This window comes from Ceratotherium simum, chromosome 8, assembly GCF_057802395.1.
Source record: "Ceratotherium simum simum isolate JZ-2026a chromosome 8, ASM5780239v1, whole genome shotgun sequence".
Taxonomy (NCBI): Eukaryota; Metazoa; Chordata; class Mammalia; order Perissodactyla; family Rhinocerotidae; genus Ceratotherium; species Ceratotherium simum.
Genome location: NC_141907.1, coordinates 32,509,092 through 32,529,256, shown reverse-complemented (window position 1 = coordinate 32,529,256; position 20,165 = coordinate 32,509,092). Strand labels below are relative to the sequence as shown.

At 36.8% G+C, this 20,165-nt stretch overlaps 1 protein-coding gene across 3 annotated transcripts in view; it reads left to right on the top strand.

Moving 5' to 3' along the window:
• The window catches only part of RFC1 (replication factor C subunit 1), a 76,393-nt gene extending 56,574 nt beyond the window's left edge, over positions 1-19,819 (top strand). For 2 of the 3 annotated variants that reach the window (XM_087434206.1, XM_087434204.1), the window contains 13 exons: positions 296-695; positions 2,348-2,460; positions 3,841-3,955; positions 5,425-5,516; positions 5,728-5,865; positions 6,011-6,106; positions 6,222-6,320; positions 7,700-7,854; positions 7,981-8,098; positions 9,796-9,941; positions 13,013-13,226; positions 14,370-14,561; positions 18,406-19,819. In XM_087434206.1, the coding sequence (XP_087290332.1) occupies positions 296-695; positions 2,348-2,460; positions 3,841-3,955; positions 5,425-5,516; positions 5,728-5,865; positions 6,011-6,106; positions 6,222-6,320; positions 7,700-7,854; positions 7,981-8,098; positions 9,796-9,941; positions 13,013-13,226; positions 14,370-14,561; positions 18,406-18,489 (1,962 nt within the window). In that variant the 3' untranslated portion in view covers positions 18,490-19,819. The remainder of the gene's footprint in view (positions 1-295; positions 696-2,347; positions 2,461-3,840; positions 3,956-5,424; positions 5,517-5,727; positions 5,866-6,010; positions 6,107-6,221; positions 6,321-7,699; positions 7,855-7,980; positions 8,099-9,795; positions 9,942-13,012; positions 13,227-14,369; positions 14,562-18,405) is intronic. The other variant, XM_087434205.1, reaches the window with a different exon arrangement.
• Positions 19,820-20,165: the final 346 nt, after the last annotated feature.

The window sequence follows — 20,165 nt, the reverse complement described above, 5'->3', positions numbered from 1 at the left end:
ATCTTTCACCCTGTCTTTCCAAACTGATATCGAATTACTTATTATTTTTAAAAAACAAATATGCTCTCACTTTTAAAAATTGCGTTTGGGTGCTTTCCAGTGTGCATGTTGTTAATTTTTATAAAGTTTGGAAGGTGATGCTTTCCACAAACAGCTGGGTCCATTATGAAAAGACAAACCCAGCTTGCGTAGCTCACCAGGGTATCTCAGATTGCCCTCTAGAGTACATTTAGCAGTACAGAGATTCTGTATATCTCATCACATTTTTTTTTTCCTCACTGTTCTAATTTTTAAGATGAAGAAAGAAAAGTCCAAATTGGAGAGAACACCCCAAAAAAATGACCAAGGAAAAAGAAAAATTAGTCCAACTAAGAAGGAATCAGAATGCAAAAAGAGCAAACTGACTCCCAAAAGAGACAGCTCTATAAAGTCAACAAAAAAGGAAACAAGTGTGTTTCGGAGAGGCCTGGACTTCAAGGAGCAGGCAGCTGAGGAGACGAATGGTGACAGCCAGGCTGGGAATTTGGCTTATGACGGCAGTGAAAACAAAGTGGAAAATTTGCTCTGGGTGGATAAATATAAGCCAACCTCACTCAAGACCATAATTGGACAGCAAGGTGACCAGAGCTGTGCCAACAAACTCCTACGCTGGCTCCAAAACTGGCACAAGAGTCCATCTGAAGATAAGAAACATGGTGATTTTATAGCTTCATTCATTTTTGTGTGTGTCTGTCACCATGCTCAGTTGCACATCTGTGAGGAAGTCAATAGTTGGTTCACTCATCTCTCAGCAAGCGTTTGAGAACCTGCTCTGAGCCCAGGTGCTGTACTAGACCCCAGAGGTGCTGTTGTGAACAAAACACAGTCCCCCTCAATTTGCTCACAGTCAGTGGGGGAGACATATATGAACCAGCAATTAAAATGTATTGTGCTAAGTACTGTTATAGGGGTAAGTATAGGGTGCTGTGGGGATGGGACTGTGTGGTCAGAGATGGGGATGTGTGCTCCCATCCCTGGAGGATAGGATATCTAAGCTGAGACTTGGAAACTAAGGAGGAGTTACTTGGGTGAAGCAGGGGAGGTGAGAATACATGCATCAAGGTCTGAAGACATATGAGAGCAAGACTGCTGAGAGTGCCAGGGAGACTTGGGGGAAAGGGACAAGTGAAAAGCTGAGGCTGCTTACAGAGTAGGCAGCCTAAAACTCCCAGGAGCCTGTTTGCTTTTGGTAGGCCTGATAGGCCTGAGCTTCTTCAGTTTCTGTGCTTGTTCACCATGTATTTGTCATGGAAAATGAGCAGCCACAATGTATATTTAATGTCCAAAGTATTATTGGAACTGAGGTTTCAGATCGCAGATGTTGGCATTGTTTTCTTGAGCTTCAACTGCAGCCCTGGGGAATATCATGTAAGAAATAAGAAGGCAAAATCTCGTGAGCAACACAGTGAATTCCGTAAGTGATGACTGGGTTATTAATGTCTAGGTGGTTGCTACACATTGGCTGACGATGCCAGTTTATTTTATTTTAACAGAAAATTGTAGTGATACAGGGTTAAATTTAAGTTGACTCCTTTTCTCTTTCTAAAACCATATAAAATCTACCTTAAAAGAGGGGATGAGTGCTTTGTGTGCCTGGAGAAGACTTTTTAAGGCTTCAGGTGAACTATCGTTCCTTTTTCCATGCCTGCAGTAGGTTTGACCATCTCTCTGTCAGTCATTGTGTATGTACTGAGCACCCTTTCTGTGCCAGGCCCCATGTGATGAGGGGAGGAAGAATGCTGTAGCGTTGAGCTGTGTAAGATAGTTGCAGATGCAGCATCTTCAATCATTCTTTTTGAGATCATATAACTGATTATGCTTGTTAACATTTATTGAGGCATGCCAGGCTCTTCCTCACATTCTTCCTTGCAGCACGTTCCTCTTCACAACATCCCAACCAGGCACATTACTGTTGTTACCCTCATTTTACAAAGGAGGAAACAGACCAGAAAGGTTAAGTCACTTCTAAAGTGCTCCCAGCTGGTGAGCAGTGGAGTTGGGATAGCTGGAGTTAGGATTGGAGCCTAGGTAGTCTGCTCCATGACCTGGTCTTTTGTAGGAAAGGAAACTCATAAAATTATTGTTTCAAATCAGTTTTAAAGTTAATGAGTTTCAGTTTTTTATTTTGGAGGGAGGTGAGATAGGGAGTAGAATTTTACTTAGTGCTCTGGAAACTATGCTTTATAGAAAATATTCTGCAAATTTAGAGCTAAACTGGAGGACCGCTCTCAATGTTGTTTATGCACAATTATTCCTGAATTTCTATTAGGTAGTATAGGTTAACACTCTGGAACTTCTTTTTTCCTAGCAGCAAAGCTTGGTAAATTTGCCGGCAAAGATGATGGCTCTAGTTTTAAAGCAGCATTGCTCTCAGGCCCTCCAGGTGTTGGCAAAACAACGACAGCTTCTCTGGTTTGTCAGGTGGGTATTCTGTTGTAGTGCAGTTGGAAAGGTAACTTAGGAGTGGGCATGCGTAGGAGATATACACGTGTTTGTGTATGTATATTGTGTATATATTTTAAGTGTTGTGCATATACTTTTCTGAAATCAAACCTCTAGAATTTGCTTTAGCTTTTGGGATATTTGTCATTATCATCCTTTTTTTTAATATTGGTAATTATAATTGTAGGTAATATTTACCTGTGTACCAGGTGATGTGCTAAATAAACCCTTGGGTGCATTATTTTATAGATAATATAAATATATCTTATAGACTTATAGATACAAATATCTTATATACCCTTATAAGAATTCTGTGTACTGAATATATGTACTGTTATCTCATGTGAGAAATGAAACAGGCTTAGAGAGGAGAGTAGTGGCACAGGGTGAACCCACGTAGTCCCGCTCTTCACCACTGTGGGCTCCTGCCTTTGCTCTTGTTGTCTCTACAGCTGCTGTATCTCTAGACAATGAGAGGACAAGGCTCTAGAGCAAACCAGAGTTGGTGTATATCAAAATGGTATGAAATGATACATGAAATGGTGTCAGAATGAGAAAACGAGGGATTTTAAACTTATTTTAAATTTATTGCTGGATTTTCCAACCCTCTGTCTTGTAAGCTGGTGGTTTCCTTTGTCCTTCGTTGTATGGACCAGAGCATAAATTTTTAGCAGGTTTAAGAACTATATATTTCCTACTCTATTTATAAACATTAAAAATCCCCAAAGAAATATATATTTTTTTCTAGTCCCTACACTTGTGAACATGACTCTTTTCTTCCTTTATTACTCTCATTACTTTTTTGGGAATTGAATTAAGGCATTTTAAAATGCCTTGTCAATATAATGATCAGTTTTGGGAAATGAATCAGAATAACTTGATTTTTCACGATTTGAGAGGAAGATTGTATATTGGGATAGTTTGACTTATCTTGAAGAGTCAAGAACTACTTTAGTATCTTATAATAGATTAATTCTATATCTGATATTAAAATCTTGGGTTGGTTATATTTAATTCTTTTTAGGACTTTAAGAAGGAAACTTTTTTTTGAAGCAAACTTCAAAATTGCTTATTCAAATATATTCTTCCAGATTAGTGATTTATCAACTGAGGTTTTAAGACCAAATTTGTATGTGTTTATGTGTGTGTTGTATTTATATATATGATATTTTAAAAATCTCTTAATATTGTGAGGCATATTATAGTTAATCTCATTGTCTGTTAGTATCTTACTTGATCTTTTTACCCATGGTTCCTTATGTGATTTTTCTACCCTCTTTCTTCCTTAATTGTCCTGTTTTTTGGGGGGGAGTTAATAATTTGCATTGTGATAGTAATGGTTTCCAATATTTTGATTAGGAATTGGGATATAGCTACGTGGAACTGAATGCAAGTGACACTCGAAGTAAGAACAGTTTGAAGGAGATTGTTGCTGAATCACTGAATAATACCAGCATCAAAGGCTTTTATTCAAGTATGCGGGTTTTTGAACTGTTTCTTTGGTTATGTAAGAAAAACATGTTCATTTCAGTGTTCAGTAACATAGTGGTTACTGAACACTACTGTGTTCTAGGCACCCTGCTAAATCCTGGGGCTGCTGAGAGAATAAGAAAAGCTCCTGATGTAACTCATAGGATAATAGTTACCTTTTTTTAGGTCTTAGAGGTTTCTCAGAATGTGATGAAAATGTATATGTGCACATATTTACACGTTTTGCATATGATTTTAGAGGATTCACAGGTGAATCCTGTGAAAAGGGAAAGAAAGTAAATAACTTTAATACAGTGTGATGAGTGAGGTGATAGAGGCCTGTAGATGAAGAAGTGATTCTATTTGGGGCACTGGGGAAAGCTACCAGTAAAACGGTGACTTTTTTCAAAGGGCTTGAAGAATGAGAAAGGGTTATTTGTGGGTGGAAGAGTTATTTCAGGCAAAGGTAGTGAAGGAGGAGAAAAGACGCAGTGTGCAAGTGCCACTGTTTCAGGTTGTAGCCAGTGGTCTGGCATGGCCAGAGTTTATGGGGAAATAAGATGCCCACATTACGGACTAAATAGTGCATGTTTAGCATGGTCACCTGAATTCTTGGTACTTTCAGCAGTAGAAAATAATTGTTAAAAAGAATTTGCTCAGAAAATGTCAACCATCACGGCTGGTGGAAGTGTAAATTGGTAGAACTCTGGAGAGCAATCTGGCAGTATTTCCCAAAGTTAAATTACACATACCCTTTAACCCAGAGATTCTAATTCCTGGAATTTAGCAACTGTTATACTTGTGTATATGCAAAATGACATATATATAAGGATATTCATTTAGTATGATTTATAATAGCAAAATATTGGAAGCATCTTCGTCTTTTATCAATAGACAGTGGTTAATTATGATATATGTATAAAATGGAATATTAAATAGCCTTGAAAAACGAGGTGTTCTGGGCCTGGCACCATGGCCAAGTGGTTAAAGTTCCGCATGCTCTGCTTCGGCGGCCTGGGTTCGCGGGTTCAGATCCCGGGCGCCGACCTACTAGTAGAGAAAGATTGGCACAGATGTTAGCTCAGGGCTAATCTTACTCAAGCAAAAAAAAAAAAGAGGTGTTCTGTATCTGCAGATAAGGAACAAATCACCAAATGTATTAAATGATAAAACTAAGGTGTATATTTTTATGTATACGTTTTAATATGTATAGAGTATCTCTTAAAAGATATATGTGAGATTGTTCACATTGTTTGCCTCCAGAGACGGAAACTGGGTTCCCTAGGGGGCAAAGGTGGGAGGGAGAATTTCTTTTCACTGCATCCTCTTGTGCCTTTTGAATTTTGTACCATGGTCCTATATTATCAGTCTAAAGTGTGTTACATATTTTTTTATAAAAAATTGTTCAAACAAGTGTTTGAACAATTGTTATTTTGTTTTTGTCCCATCCCATTGCTTCTCAACATGGATCAGGTGGAGCAGCCCATTCAGTAAGCACAAAACATGCTCTCCTCATGGATGAAGTAGATGGCATGGCAGGCAATGAGGACAGGGGAGGAATTCAGGTAATGAAATCACCGTATTTTTGCAGTTTTACTGCCGATTTTTAGTTTAGTTTTTTTTTTTATATTTAAAGAACTGATTATCATGCTTTGCTATTTACAGCAATTAAGGCACATTGCTGAGGAAGTTTTTAAAACCTAAAATACATACATTGTGTGGTATTTTGTTGTTTTTTTTAAATAATTATTTTTATGTTGCAAATTTGCCTTTCAGGAATTAATTGGCCTGATAAAACATACAAAAATTCCCATCATTTGTATGTGCAATGATAGAAATCATCCCAAGATTCGCTCTTTGATTCATTATTGCTTTGATCTTCGTTTTCAAAGACCTCGGGTTGAACAAATTAAGGTATGATGGTTGGAATTTTTTTCTCCCTCATGCTATCCTATTTCTTTTTGAGTCAGTTTTTAAAAGTATCTGATAAATATTTTTAAAATATCTGATTATAAGAGTTAAAAAAAAGTCATTGAAGATTCCCGTTTGTCAATTTCAGGGGGCTATGATGTCTATTGCATTTAAAGAGGGTTTAAAGATCCCCCCTCCAGCTATGAATGAAATAATTTTGGGAGCCAATCAAGATATCAGACAGGTAAGTAAAATATATATATTTGATGATTCTTTTGAATTAATGTCTTCAACCTTTTTGGAAGGGGGAGTGGCAGTATTTTCCCCTCTTGACAGTGTCTTATTTGTGATTCTTTTAGGTTTTACACAATCTGAGTATGTGGTGTGCACGAAGTAAGGCATTAACCTATGACCAGGCCAAGGCTGATTCTCATAGAGCCAAAAAGGATATCAAACTGGTAAAATAAATTTACATTTCCTAGTTACTTTCTCAACCTAAAGCACTTCTTGTTCTCTTGGTATTAACTTAATAGAAATAGTTATTATAATTCCTTGACACACCTCTAGAACCTATGAATATTTATAATAAGAGGTATAGACAGCTGTTAAAAGTGTTTGTAATTCAAATGATTTTTCCTCAAGATCTGTCAATGTGTATTGTAAATTTTGAGAAAGGGAAGTTTTAAATTATACTTATGCTTCAATAGTTATAAAATGGCCTTTCCAGAGTCCCTTACATATAGATTTCATGTTTTGAGTGGTTTTGGAACTGTTCAGATTAATCTGTTTCAAATGGTTTATAGTTTAATAACCTTTCTGAAACTAGAGATCTGTATCAATTATCTTTGTGTTTTTTTCACCTAGTCACTAGTCAGAATTTATTATTATAGTTAGAGCAATGATTAAACAGTGTTTTTCCCCCCTTCCTCCATCTTTTTTTCTTTAATTAATAAACTTTTTTAGAGCAGTTTTAGGTTCACAGTAAAATTGAGCAGACGGTACAGAGATTTCCCATATATTCCCTGTCCCCAGACTCATACAACCTCCCCCACTATTAACATCTCCCACCAGAGTGGTACCTTTGTTACAACTGATGAACCTACATTGACACATCATTATTACCCAAAGTCCATAGTTAGCATTAGGGTTCGCGTTTGGTGTTGTACATTCTATGGGTTTTGACAAATGTATAATGGCACGTATCCATTATTGTAGTATCATACAGAGTATTTTCGCTGCCCTAAATAACCTCTGTGCTTCACCTGTTCATCCCTTCCTTCCCCCAACCCTTGGCACTCACTAATCTTACTGTCTCTTTTTTCAGAATGTCATGTAGTTGGAATCATACAGTATGTAGCCTTTTCAGATTGGCTTCTTTCACTTAATAATATGCATTCAAGGTTTTTCCATATCTTTCCACGGCTTGATAGCTCATTTCTTTTTAGTGCTGAAATGAGTGCTGAATAATATTCCAGTGTCTGGATGTACCACAGTTTATCTGTTCACCTATTGAGGGACATCTTGATTGCTTCCAAGTTTTGGCAATCATGAATAAAGCTGCTATAAATATCTATGTACAGGTTTTTTGTGTGAATATAAGTTTTCAGTTCATTTGGGTAAATACCAACGAGCACAATTGCTGAATTACTGGTATGGTAAGAGTATATTTAGTTTTGTAAGAAACTACCAATCTGTCTTCCAAAGTGACTGTACCATTTTGCGTTCCTACCAGCAATGAAATGAGAGTTCCTGTTGCTCCACATCTCTGTCAGCATTTGATGTTGTCAGTCTTTTGGATCTTGGCCATTCTACTAGGTCTGTCCCTCTCTCTTTTAAGGGCCCATTTGATGTTGTCCGGAAGGTCTTTGCAGCTGGAGAGGAGACTGCTCATATGTCACTTGTGGACAAATCAGATCTCTTTTTTCATGATTATTCAATAGCACCCCTCTTTGTCCAGGAGAACTACATACACGTGAAGCCTGTAGCTTCAGGGTGAGTGTTCAGAGCTAGTGAGGGGTTAGAATTAGTACCTTCTCAGCACTGTGAAGGCCAGATACCTGGGAGGGAGGGGTGTGATGTGTGGACAGTGGTGTAATCCAGACTGGTTTATTCCTGCAGTGGGGACACGAAAAAGCACTTGATGCTTTTAAGCAGAGCAGCAGATAGCATATGTGATGGTGACCTAGTGGACCGTCAGATTCGGAGTAAGCAAAACTGGAGTCTTCTGCCCACACAGGTAAGCATAGGGCTCTCCTTAAATTGTGGACTCTGCTTTAGTTAAAGAGAACAAAATAGCTTATAGCTCCTGTAATTATTTGAAATGCCAGATAAACATTATGGCTCTTATGGCAAAAATACAATCTGTTATAGATTACAATACTCTGTGGTCACTGTTGTCTATTTCTTAATCTAGCCTTACTTTTTCAGTGTTTCAAATTGTTTTTATATAAATGGACGTAGGGAAATAGGAATGTTACATTTTGGTCATAACTAAGATGTGAGTCAAAAGTTTCATTTGCTCTGTTTTACCTTAAGAATCCATTTCTTTTTTGTTATTCTTGGTTCTCCCGGATGGTAACTAAGTAGCTCCTCCTTGAAGAAATGCAGCCAGGGCAGGTTAGCAGCTACTTTGTTTTTTTGTTTTAATTTTATTTATTTATTTTTTACCCCAAAGCCCCAGTAGATAGTTGTATGTCATAGCTGCACATCCTTCTAGTTGCTGTATGTGGGACATGGCCTCAGCAGGGCCGGAGAAGTGGTGCGTCGGTGTGCACCCGGGATTGAATCCAGGGTGCCAGCAGCGGAGCGCACGCACTTAACCGCTAAGCCATGGGGCCGGCCCAGCAGCTACTTTTTTGATACGTGAATTCTGATTTTCTTCTTCCTTGCTAAAGAGGCAGCTTTATACTGGGTGCTTTACTTAGGTTGATATCTTTTACTCAAAATAGAGTTTTTCAGACTTTCAAAATTAAGAGTGTTATTTGTTCTTGAGTTGTGCATATTTATACAGTATTATTGGCCTGATTAATAAGCAAAGGACTTCTGGAAGGCCTACTCTTCTCTGAATTCTACATACACATTGTTTGACAACAAAAAACAAAGACTCAATCTGAATATAAAGAATCCTTTCTCTTATGTTTTAAAAGTGTTCTTTTTTTTTTTTACCTAATAATTGTACCTTTGAGAATTTATCCTAAAGAAATAATTTTAAACACAGGAAAAACTTATTAATGTACAAAAATATTCCCTAAAGCTTTAGTTCTGATAGCAAAAAATTGGAGAAAGTCTCCATGCATGTCCAGCAAAAGGAGAATGATTAATTATGGTATATCCTCTTGATGGAACATTATGCAGTCTTTAAAATTATTTGTAAAGATTATCTAATATGAAAAAATACTTATGAGAGAATGTTATTGGAATAAAGCAGGATACAAAATTTGTGTATAATTCCAACCTTTAAAAAAGTAAAACCCCGAGATACAGAAGATATTCAAGGATTCTTTTTTTAAAAACTTTTCTTAAGTGCTAGTTTACTTGATTCTCTAATTATTAGATTTTCCATGTTTTGATCTACCTGTGCTATCAGTAGCTTATGTTAAAGACAATCATATTCCTCTTCGAGTCTTTTCTGTGACATTGGCATCTTGAAGGAACTGGTATGTTGAGATAGTTGGTTAGGGAGGTCGAGTTGGTGAGATGATCTCTGAGGGCTATAACATGTCTTGGACCAAGGTGTTTCCTGCAGTCAGTTTTCTCTGGGAGAAGTTTCCCCTACCAGCAGATCAGAAACAGAGGGAAAGGGCCTGACTATCCTGCAATTAGGTACCTGGGACAATGTTGCTTCGTTTTCCAGAGACTGCTTGAAAGCCAGTAGCTGCTAAGGAAGCAACTTTGTACCAAATTTAAATTGTGGACTGCATTTGATTTTTTCAGGCCATTTATGCCAGTGTTCTTCCTGGAGAATTAATGAGGGGGTACATGACCCAGTTTCCCACCTTCCCAAGCTGGTTGGGGAAGTACTCATCTATGGGCAAACATGATCGTACTGTTCAGGACCTAGCATTGCATATGAGTCTCAGGTAAGCGGTATTACTCCATGTCTAGCATTTTAGCAGTGTATTAGCCCTTATCCAGTTTTTGCTGCCCTAAACAACACGAGTCAAAAGATTTGCGTTTTAGTTTTGATTTTGTTGCTAACTAGATAAATGATCCTGGATAAGTTCCTTATATTTTGTGGGCCTTAGTTTTATTATCTGTAATCAGTATGACACTTGTTTTATCACTTAAGAGGATACTTTGGAGAATAAAGCCAGATAGTAAATGTGCCACAACTTTAACATAAATTTTAAAACTATATAAATCTGATATGTAGTTTTAAAACTATATAAATCTGATATAAATAAATTATTCATTGTTATTGTGACTGTGCCTATTACTAGTAGGCATACTAGTAATGTCTCGGCTTCTAAATAATTTAACAGGAAAAGGAGAACTATTTAAGTAAATGAACTAGTTTTTACCTGTTCTGGTAGTAAACTGACCTAGTCATTTGGAATAGAGGATATAGTTTAGCATATAACAGGAGGTAGACATTCAGATGATTGAAAACCAATGTGCTTGGAGAAGTTTAAAGATTCTCGTTATTTGGTACAATTTTGTTTAGAAACTTAGAAAATGTGCATGCACACAAATATTAAGTGAACTTCAGGGATTCTTTTTTTTTTTTTTTTTTTTTTGATGAGGAAGATTAGCCCTGGGCTAACATCCGTGCCCATCTTCCTCTACTTTATATGGGATGCAGCCACAGCATGGCTTGATAAGCGGTGTGTAGGTCCGTGCCTGGGATCTGAACCCACGAACCCTGGGCCACTGAAGTGGTGCGTGTGAACTTAACCACTGTGCCACCGGGTTGGCCCCTCAGGGATTCACTTTTAACTGTGGAGAACAACTTGAGCAATCTTATTTCCCTTTCTGGTCCCTGGAGGGAATATTAATATTGTTCCACTCTTAACTTTTGGTTAAAGCTGAACTGAGATAGTTCCTTTCCTCTGTTCTTGTAAAATTCTGCTTCCTACTATATTCCCCTTTCCTAGCCCATAACATAGGTCTTTTTTTGCCACCTTTATATTAGTTTTCTATTGCTGCTATAACAAATTACCAAAACTTAGTCGCTTAAAACAACACAAATTTATTCCCATCTTGAGATGGGAAGATTATCCTGAATTATCTGGGTGGGCCTAATGTAATTGCAAGGGTCTTTATTAAAAAAAAAAAGGCAGGGGGAGGCAGCAGTGTCAGTCAGAGAGAGAGATTTGAAGAAGCTACAGTGCTGGCTTTGAACATGGAACAAGGGACCATGAGCCAAGGGATGCAGGCGGACTCTGGAAACTGGAAAGGGCTGCTTTTCCCCACTCCTCTTCTCAGTGCTCAAGCTGAGAGCCTGCCTCTCAGCTCTTTCCTACTCCGTACCTACTGCTTTTTAAAGGTGATGCATCACTGTGTCCTAGGGATGTCCCTCTTTGATGCTCCCACTATATTCATGTAGATTTTGAGCACTGGACTTCCATGTTGTTTTGTGACTGTACTTTTGTATGTCTGTCCCCATCTCCCATTACATAAAATTGCTCAATAAATGTTTATTAATGAATCATATACAGGACATTGTCAAGGACATCTATAGTGAGTTTCACAATTTTTAAGTAAATTAAGACCTTCTTAGTTTTAACCCTGATTAAGTCACTCAACTTCTATAGGCGGCAGTTTCTCTTTATCTTTAAAAATGGAAATGTGGCTTTATTATTCTTAATCTTTTTTGGATCATAGATGCCTTTGAGAATGTGAAAGCTCTTTGATCTTTATTCTCCCCAAAATGCAGTAATGCACAAATAATATAATTTTAGGGGAATTATAGATTTCTGAGGTTAAGAACCCTTGATTTAGGTATGTTAGATGATACCTTTAGACCTTTCTAGATTGAATGTTCTGTGATTCTACTAGAAGGTAACAGTTATATAACAAAATGTAAGAGAATAATTTTGGAAAAGGTTTCATGATTTTCTTGGGCACTGTGGCTTACGGGCTCATACTTGTCTTCAAGTACTAGTATGCTTGATTATGGAAGACTGAATCTAGAGGAAATGGGTGAATTTAAAATAGAGTTTTTTGAACTCTTTGGCTAGGTAATAAAACACTTGTGGGGCGAGGTTCTAGATTTCTGATCAGGAGAAGAACTATGTGGCTTCTTGTGATTCACACATTCAGTTACTTGAAGGCAGGAGCAGGACCCCTAGGTAATTTTTAAAGGGACTTTTCATTTCTTTTCTAATTTTAATGTGGGTTCTGAAACCAAGAGCTTTTGAGGTCTCTTGTTTATAGTACATATACGTATATAATTGTCTGGTTTGAAGATTGAGGCAGTTGGGTTGGAAAGATTTAGAGTGGTGGCATTGGAAATAGTTTTGTTCAGCTATTTTAAGAGAGAAAGAAAAAGTCATTTCATGATGACATTCTAGTTCTCAGGAGATCAGAGACTGTTTCCCTGAGCCTTCCCCTTGCCAGTGTTTGCCACCTTTTGATTCTGTAGGAACATTCTCTGCAGTTTTCTTAGATTTGGGGAAAACCCTGCTCTAGAACTAAAGGTTCCATAGTAACAGCATTAGGAAATGTGAGGGAAGCATTCATATATAATTTTGTATGTTATTATCAGAGACCAAAAGGTATTACAGACTCTCATGTAGGAAGTGGCAATGGCACTTGAGGTAGGAAATCTCACTGCCTTTTACTGATGCTTTTAATATTTGGGACTTGGAATGAGTAATCTTTGGCTGTAATAAGTATGAGCACATAGAAACACTGTTGTTGCCTGGGCCTTAAGAGTAGGATGGAAATATAATCTACATTTGTGTTTTTCATTTACGTATCTGGGTAAGTAGAAAATTCCCTTGGAGTACTTTGGTGTGTATCCATTATTCTGGTGGTGTAGTGCAAGGCTTTCTCTACACCAGCTGTTAAGTAATAGGCATTCCATTGAGCATTATTAAAAGTGGATTGAACTACATCTGATTAACTCATTGTTGATATGCACACTGTAACTTGAGTTGGTGGTAGTTTGCCATTGACTATTGGTGTATCTCTTTTGTTTTGGTTTAAGAACTTACTCTAGCAAAAGGACTGTAAACATGGATTATCTGTCACATATAAGAGATGCACTTGTACAGCCCTTGACCTCACAAGGGGTAGAAGGAGTACAGGATGTTGTTGCTCTTATGGACACATATTATTTGATGAAAGAAGACTTTGAGAATATCATGGAAATTAGCAGCTGGGGAGGCAAACCTAGTCCCTTCTCCAAGCTGGATCCCAAGGTAAATTGTGTAGCCCAGTTGGTTCTCTACCACTTTGTAATTACCAGGTTTGCACTAGGAGTACTTCAGAGATGTTTTAGATGCTTTAAAAAGGTTTAATTTTTTTTCTTTGATGCTTTTTGCTTCTTATGTCCTGTGTTTTCCAAAGATACTATTTGAGTACAATATTAAGAATAGACTTCTGGATTTGACTTTACAATTTGCATTTTAATCTTTGTTTTATGCTGATTGGAAAAGCAAGATGTGAAATTTGAGGAGCAAGTATAAACATATTCCTTATAAGGTGGGCAGATGAACCTGGGGAAGTAAAAGTGAGGTGGTGGTAATGTATTATGAAAGGAAAGAAGTGTTTACTGGCTGAGAATTTTTATACTTTTATTTTTCTTAATCTACGTAACCTGTGGATTCAGTATTTATTCCAGTTGGACAATCGATTATGTAATAATATATGCCCCTACTTTCTTTATATAATCATAAAAAAAAATAAAGTGACATAACATGAATGTGTAATATCCGATCCCTCACTCTTGTGCCTATGTGCCATTTTAGAAGACATATTCTTTGTGGCTTGCCTTCTCTAGAATTTTGACCTGACTTAATGGTTATGGGTAAATTCTCACAAGAGATAGCCATTGTTAGAATTCAAGGAGTTATTCTACAATTGTTTAGAAGCTTCAAGTTAAGGCTCTTCAAGTTACTTAGTATTTTGAAGTAACCACTATCATTGTGGTAAAGGTAATTTATATATTTTGTGGTAATTAAAGGCCAACTTTAACTTGTACTTTATTTTGTGCCTTTTTTGATTTATTATTTCACTAACTTTGCTTATCACTTTTTATAACTGTAGAGAGCACTGAATAGGTAGAAACGGTGACTTAAAGTGACTTTTTTTATCCGCCTAAGGTTCCCAAAATATTGATTCTTATCTTTTTGAGTCATGGGCTTTATTAAGAATGTCATGAAAAATATGGAACTTGTCCAAAGAAAAATGCATATACGTACACTTACACGTATACACATAAATATTTTGCAAACAATTTCAAGGGGCTCCTAGGGTCTCTCAAAGCCTTTAGGCCTACAGAGTTTAAAAGGACTGTTTGGCACTTAGATTTTTTAAAAAATCCCTCTATTCCTTTCCTATAGGTGAAAGCAGCCTTTACAAGAGCTTACAATAAGGAGGTCCACCTTACTCCGTATTCACTTCAGGCAGTAAAGACCTCCAGACACAGCACAGGCCCAGCAATGGATTCTGAATACAATGAAGAGTTAAATGAAGATGACTCTCAATCTGATGAGAAAGATCAAGACTCTATGGAAACTGATGCTATGATCAAGGTAGTATTTTAAGCTATAGACAGGAGAAGCTATGATACTCCCTCAAAATAGTTTATCTTTGTTTGTATATAACTTGCCTGCTGAAATTATTCAGGACCTGTTTAGCAAGTAGCAGAGTAAGCTTAAAATACTTTTTTTTTGTTCATCACAGGTGAGGGTGGAGAAGGTGTAGATTTCATTTTTTATAAATAGCTTCTTATAATAGTGGGAGAGCCACATAGCAAGAAAATAGGCCATCATATTGATGGTCATATGTTCTATTAGAAAAAGTAATATTTTTATTTATTTAGCCATTGATGTGTGCTTTATCCACAGACACACATTTTAATAACAATCAAGAAAAGCATTTTCTTTTTTTTAATTGAGGTAACATTGGTTTATAACATTATATAAATTTCAGATGTACATCGTTATATTTTGATTTCTGTGTAGACCACATCATGTTCACCACCCAAAGACTAATGACCATCTGTCACCATACACATGTGACCTGTCATCCCTTTCGCCCTCCTCCCTCCCTCCTTCCCCTCTGTTAATCACCACTCTAATCTCTGAGTCTTTGTGTTTATTTGTTGTTGTAATTTTTATCTTCTACTTATGAGTGAAATCATATATTATTTGACTTGCTCCCTTTGACTTATTTCGCTTAGCATAATACCCTCAAGATCGATCCGTGTTGTTGCAAATGGCAAGATTTCATCTTTTTTTTATAGCTGAGTAGTATTCTGTTGTATATATAATCACATCTTCTTTATCAATTCATCCATTGACGGGCACTTAGGTATTGTGCTAGTCTTGGCTATTGTGAATAATGCTGCAGTGAACATAGGGGTACGTGTATCTTTACGCATTGGTGTTGTCATGTTCTTTGGATAAATACTGAGCAGTGGAATAGCTGGATCGTATGGTAGTTCTATTCTTAATTTTTTCAGGAACCTCCATACTGTTTTCCACAGTGGCTACACCAGTTTACATTCCCACCAGCAGTGTATGAAGAGTTCCCTTTTCTCCACATCCTCTCCAACACTTGTTGTTTCTTGTCTTGTTAATTATAGTTATTCTGACGGGTGTGAGGTGATAGCTTATTGTAGTTTTGATTTGCATTTCCTTCATAATTAGTGATGTTGAATATCTTTTCATGTGCCTGTTGGCTGTCTGTATATCTTCTTTGGAAAAATGTCTGTTCAGATCCTTTGCCCATTTTTTAATTAGGTTGTTTGTTTCTTTGTTGCTGAGTTGTATGAGTTCTTTACATATTTTGGATATTAACCCCTTATCAGATATATGGTTTGCAAATATCTTCTCCCAATTGTTAGGTTTTCTTTTCTTTTTGTTGATGGTTTCCTTTGCTGTGCAGAAGCTTTTTAGTTTGATGTAGTCCCATTTATTTATTTTTTCTTTTGTTTCCCTTGCCTGGTGAGACATGGTATTCAAAAAGATGCTGCTAATAAGACAGATGTCGAAGAGTCTACTGCCTATGTTTTCTTCTAGAAGTTTTATGGTTTTAGGTCTTACATTCAAGTCTTTAATCCATTTTGAGTTAATTTTTGTGTATGGTGTAAGGTAAGCCTACTTTCATTCTTTTGCATGTGGCTATCCAGTTTTCCCAACACCATTTATTGAAGAAACTTGCCTTTCTCCATTGTGCGTTCTTGGCTTCCTTGTCAAAAATTAGCTATCCATAAATGTGTGGGTTTATTTCTGGACTCTTGATTCTGTTCCATTGATCTGTGTGTCTGTTTTTGTGCCAGTACCATGCTGTTTTGGTTACTATAGCTTTGTAGTATATTTTGAAATCAGGGAGTGTGATACCTCCAGCTTTGTTCTTTTTTCTCAGGATTACATTGGCTATTTGGGTTCTTTTATTATTCCATATAAATTTTAGGATTCTTTGTTCTATTTTGTGAAAAATGTTTTTGAAAGGGATTGCATTGAATCTGTAGATTGCTTTTGGAAGTATGGACGTTTTAACTATGTTAATTCTTCCAATGCATGAGCATGGAATATCTTTCCATTTCTTTGTTTATTCTTTGACTTCTTTCAACTGTGTTTTATAGTTTTCAGTGTACAAGTCTTTTCACCTCTTTGGTTAAATTTATTCCTAGGTATTTTATTCTTTTTGTTGCAATTATAAATGGGATTGTATTCATAATTTCTCTTTCTGTTATTTTGTTGTTAGTGTATGGAAATGCAACTGATTTTTCTATGTTGATTTTGTATCTTGCAACTTGACTGTATTCATTTATTCTAATAGTTTTTTGGTAGATTCTTTAGGGTTTTCTATATATAAAATCATGTCATCTGCACAGAGTGACAGTTTTACTTCTTCCTTTCCAGTTTGGATCCCTTTTATTTCTTTTTCTTGCCTGGTGGCTCTGGCTAGGGCTTCCAATACTATTTTAAATGAGAGTGGCGAAAGTGGGCATCCTTGTCTGGTTCCTGTTCTTAAAGGGATAGTTTTCAGTTTTTCACCATTGAGTATGATATTAGCTGTGGGTTTGTGATATATGGCTTTTATTATGTTGAAGTACTTTCCTTCTATACCTATTTTATTCAGTTTTTATCATAAATGGATGCTATATCTTATCGAATGCTTTCTGTGCATCTATTGAGATGATCATTTGATTTTTATTCGTCATTTTGTTGATGTGGTGTATCACATTGATTGATTTGTAGATGTTGAACCATCCCTGCATTCCTGGAATAAATCCCACTTGATCATTGTGTATGATCTTTTTAATGTATTGTATTCGATTTGCTAGTATTTTCTTGAGGATTTTTGCACTGATGTTCATCGGTGATATTGGCCTGTAATTTTCTTTCTTGTAGTGTTCTTGTCTGGTTTTGGTATCAGAGTAATGCTGGCCTCATAAAATGAGTTTGGAAGTGTTTCCGCCTCTTCTGTTTTTTGGGAGAGTTTAAGAAGGATTGGTATTAATTCTTCTTCAAATGTTTGGTAGAACTCACCAGTGAAGCCATCTGGCCCTGGACTGTTTTTTGGGAGGTTTTTGATTACTGTTTTAATCTCCTTACTAGCGATTGGTGTATTCAAATTCTTTATTTCCTCTTGATTCAGTTTTGGAAGGTTGTATGAGAAAAGCATTTTCAATGGAACCATTTCTCCCTTTTGTTATTTGTGTTTTGCTATAGCCATTGAATGGCCTATAGATGTTTTTCAGAAGCAAAACATCCTTGTCTTGCTAGGAAAGGTTAAAATCCTTTACGGTATCAGCCCACTGTTTACCATTTGCCGACGCAAAGGACTTAGTCTGTATCCTCCTCTGTCACGTGTTGTTAGTGTGTGTGTGTGTGTGTGTGTGTATGTGTGTGTCATTCTTGCCCCTAATATCTGTTTTGTATGTGCAGGGCTAGGAATAGTGGCCTTCTCCAGTGTAGCTCTCTCTAGTCTTGTGTAGACGTAAGAGGTTGTCTCCCTCTCCCCTTCTCAAACTGAACGTGTTTAGATTTCTAATCTGAAACTGAAAGAAAAGGAAATTCTTCATGAAAACATTACCCTATTTGTAAATTATCTCTTGCTTATTTTGTCTTTACTAAATATACCTCTGTTCTAAATCCAAGAAACTGCATACATGGGGAATATATGTTAGTTCTAGATTCTGAATAGCTTCTCAGTTTTTACTGCTATCTTTTAAAGGCTACAACAAGCCCAGTTTTTGCTTAAAAGTAAGCTCATCAGGGATGGCAGTAGTTCAAGATCTAGATGTTTGCAGTGTTTCTTCTTTATTAATTAAGTTGCAGGTAAAGATTTGTTATAGAGATGAACTTATTTCATTTATTCATAACACAGCTATTAACTATTTTGTACATCTTTCTTTCCCAACAGAAAAAGCCAAAATCTTCAAAGCCTTCAAAATCAGAAAGAGATAAGGAGTCCAGAAAAGGAAAAGGAAAAAGTTCAAAGAAATGAAACTGTTTTCCATTACTAACAGCCACTTTTTACTCACCATGCTGGCCAGTCTAGTTGGTCTAGAGAATGCCTTGTTTTTTCCAAAGGAACTATGTTTTAGCATAATGGGACAGCCTAATGGTCCCATTATAAATAAATGGTGGTACAGATAGAAGGATATAACCCGTAGGCTAACGTACACCTCTTATAGAGGTTGATAGGACTGCTTGGGTCCTCCACTGTCCCCTGTCAATCTAATTAGATTGTGCTTCAAAATGACTGTGTGTAATCAGAACTAGAAACTACACGTGCGCTTTGGAGTCAGATTTTAGTTAACAATAATATGCCTGGGGACAGTGGTACTCAGGTGACTTGTGTAGGCTTAAGAATTTATCCTAATGGCATTTATAGGACCAATGCCATTTTTTTAAAAAAAGTAGTTATTATTATGTGGTGAAATTTTGTAAATAAATCACAGTACAAAACAATCACCACCTAGAACTGGGTATTCTTTGTATATTGTCAAATATCTTGCAAAACATAAATTAGGAATAAAAATGTTCCACATGATACATGTACAAATTCTTCTGAAGATTGTCATCTTGTACAGTAAAATATTATGTTGGTGTATTACTTGCCTTATTAATTTGCAAATGATTGGATAAAAAAGCTAACAATATTCCTTACTAACCAGTTGTGTGAAATGTAACTTTGGTAGTTGAAGAGCCAGAACTCTAATTCCCAACTTCATTACCTCTATGAGTGCCGACCACATCTCTGCTGTGTATAGAATTTCAAGGAGAGGCCACTTTGTTATTACTAGAAGGTATGGGTGGCTGCAAAAGGTTTGCCAGACATTCTTATCCTTCCAGAGTCTCAACTCATCAGGTTTAAACCAGTAAGGCCTAGGTTAGTTCAGACTCTTTCTTAGTCTCACTCTGGCTTGGGACAAAATGAAACCTGGCTTTTGTTTACTTTGTTCCTGGGAGATCCGGTTCCATCCTGTGACGGATTCCACAGACCCTACTGGAACTTTAGATCGTTCCTGTAACTGTACTTGTTGAGTGGCCCTGAGGCTGTGGAACTAGCCTGGAATTTAAGTGTCTAGCTATTTTTTAATCTTGTCAGTAAATGCTCAGAGGTATGTGCTAATTCTTTGAGATATGTGCTAAAAGGAATGTAAAATCAGGATACCATTCCCTGCCTCTAAGGAACTGATAGTTCTCCACTTTATGGAGGTGAGCCATAAAGTTCTTGAGACATTTAAAGTGTATTTACCAGTGTGAAAAATGTCCTCATGTAGATTGTTGATTATGGGAATAAAACATTGCCTTAAGCCTTTGCCTACTGAGCCATGCCCCTCTCTTTCTTAAAGCCCAGCTTGAAACTTCTGCTTCAGTGAAGATTCCCTTGATTGATGACTGCCTCACCTACCCAGTGGGGTGAGCATGGCTTTCTTGTGCATATTCTTCCATTTCTGTTGTCTTTGGATATGCAAGTCATGTCTGCCTACTTGCTCTGTACTCCCCAGGAAAGGGACTGTAATCTTGCAGCCGGAACAACGAATAATGTCCTTTACTTGTTCATTATGATTTCGTTTTTAATTCTAAATGCTCTAAACACATGATTAGCATAATCTGTGTATAAGATAAAAAGCTTTTTCTTTTAGAATTAGAGATTGTAAATATGCTTTTTAA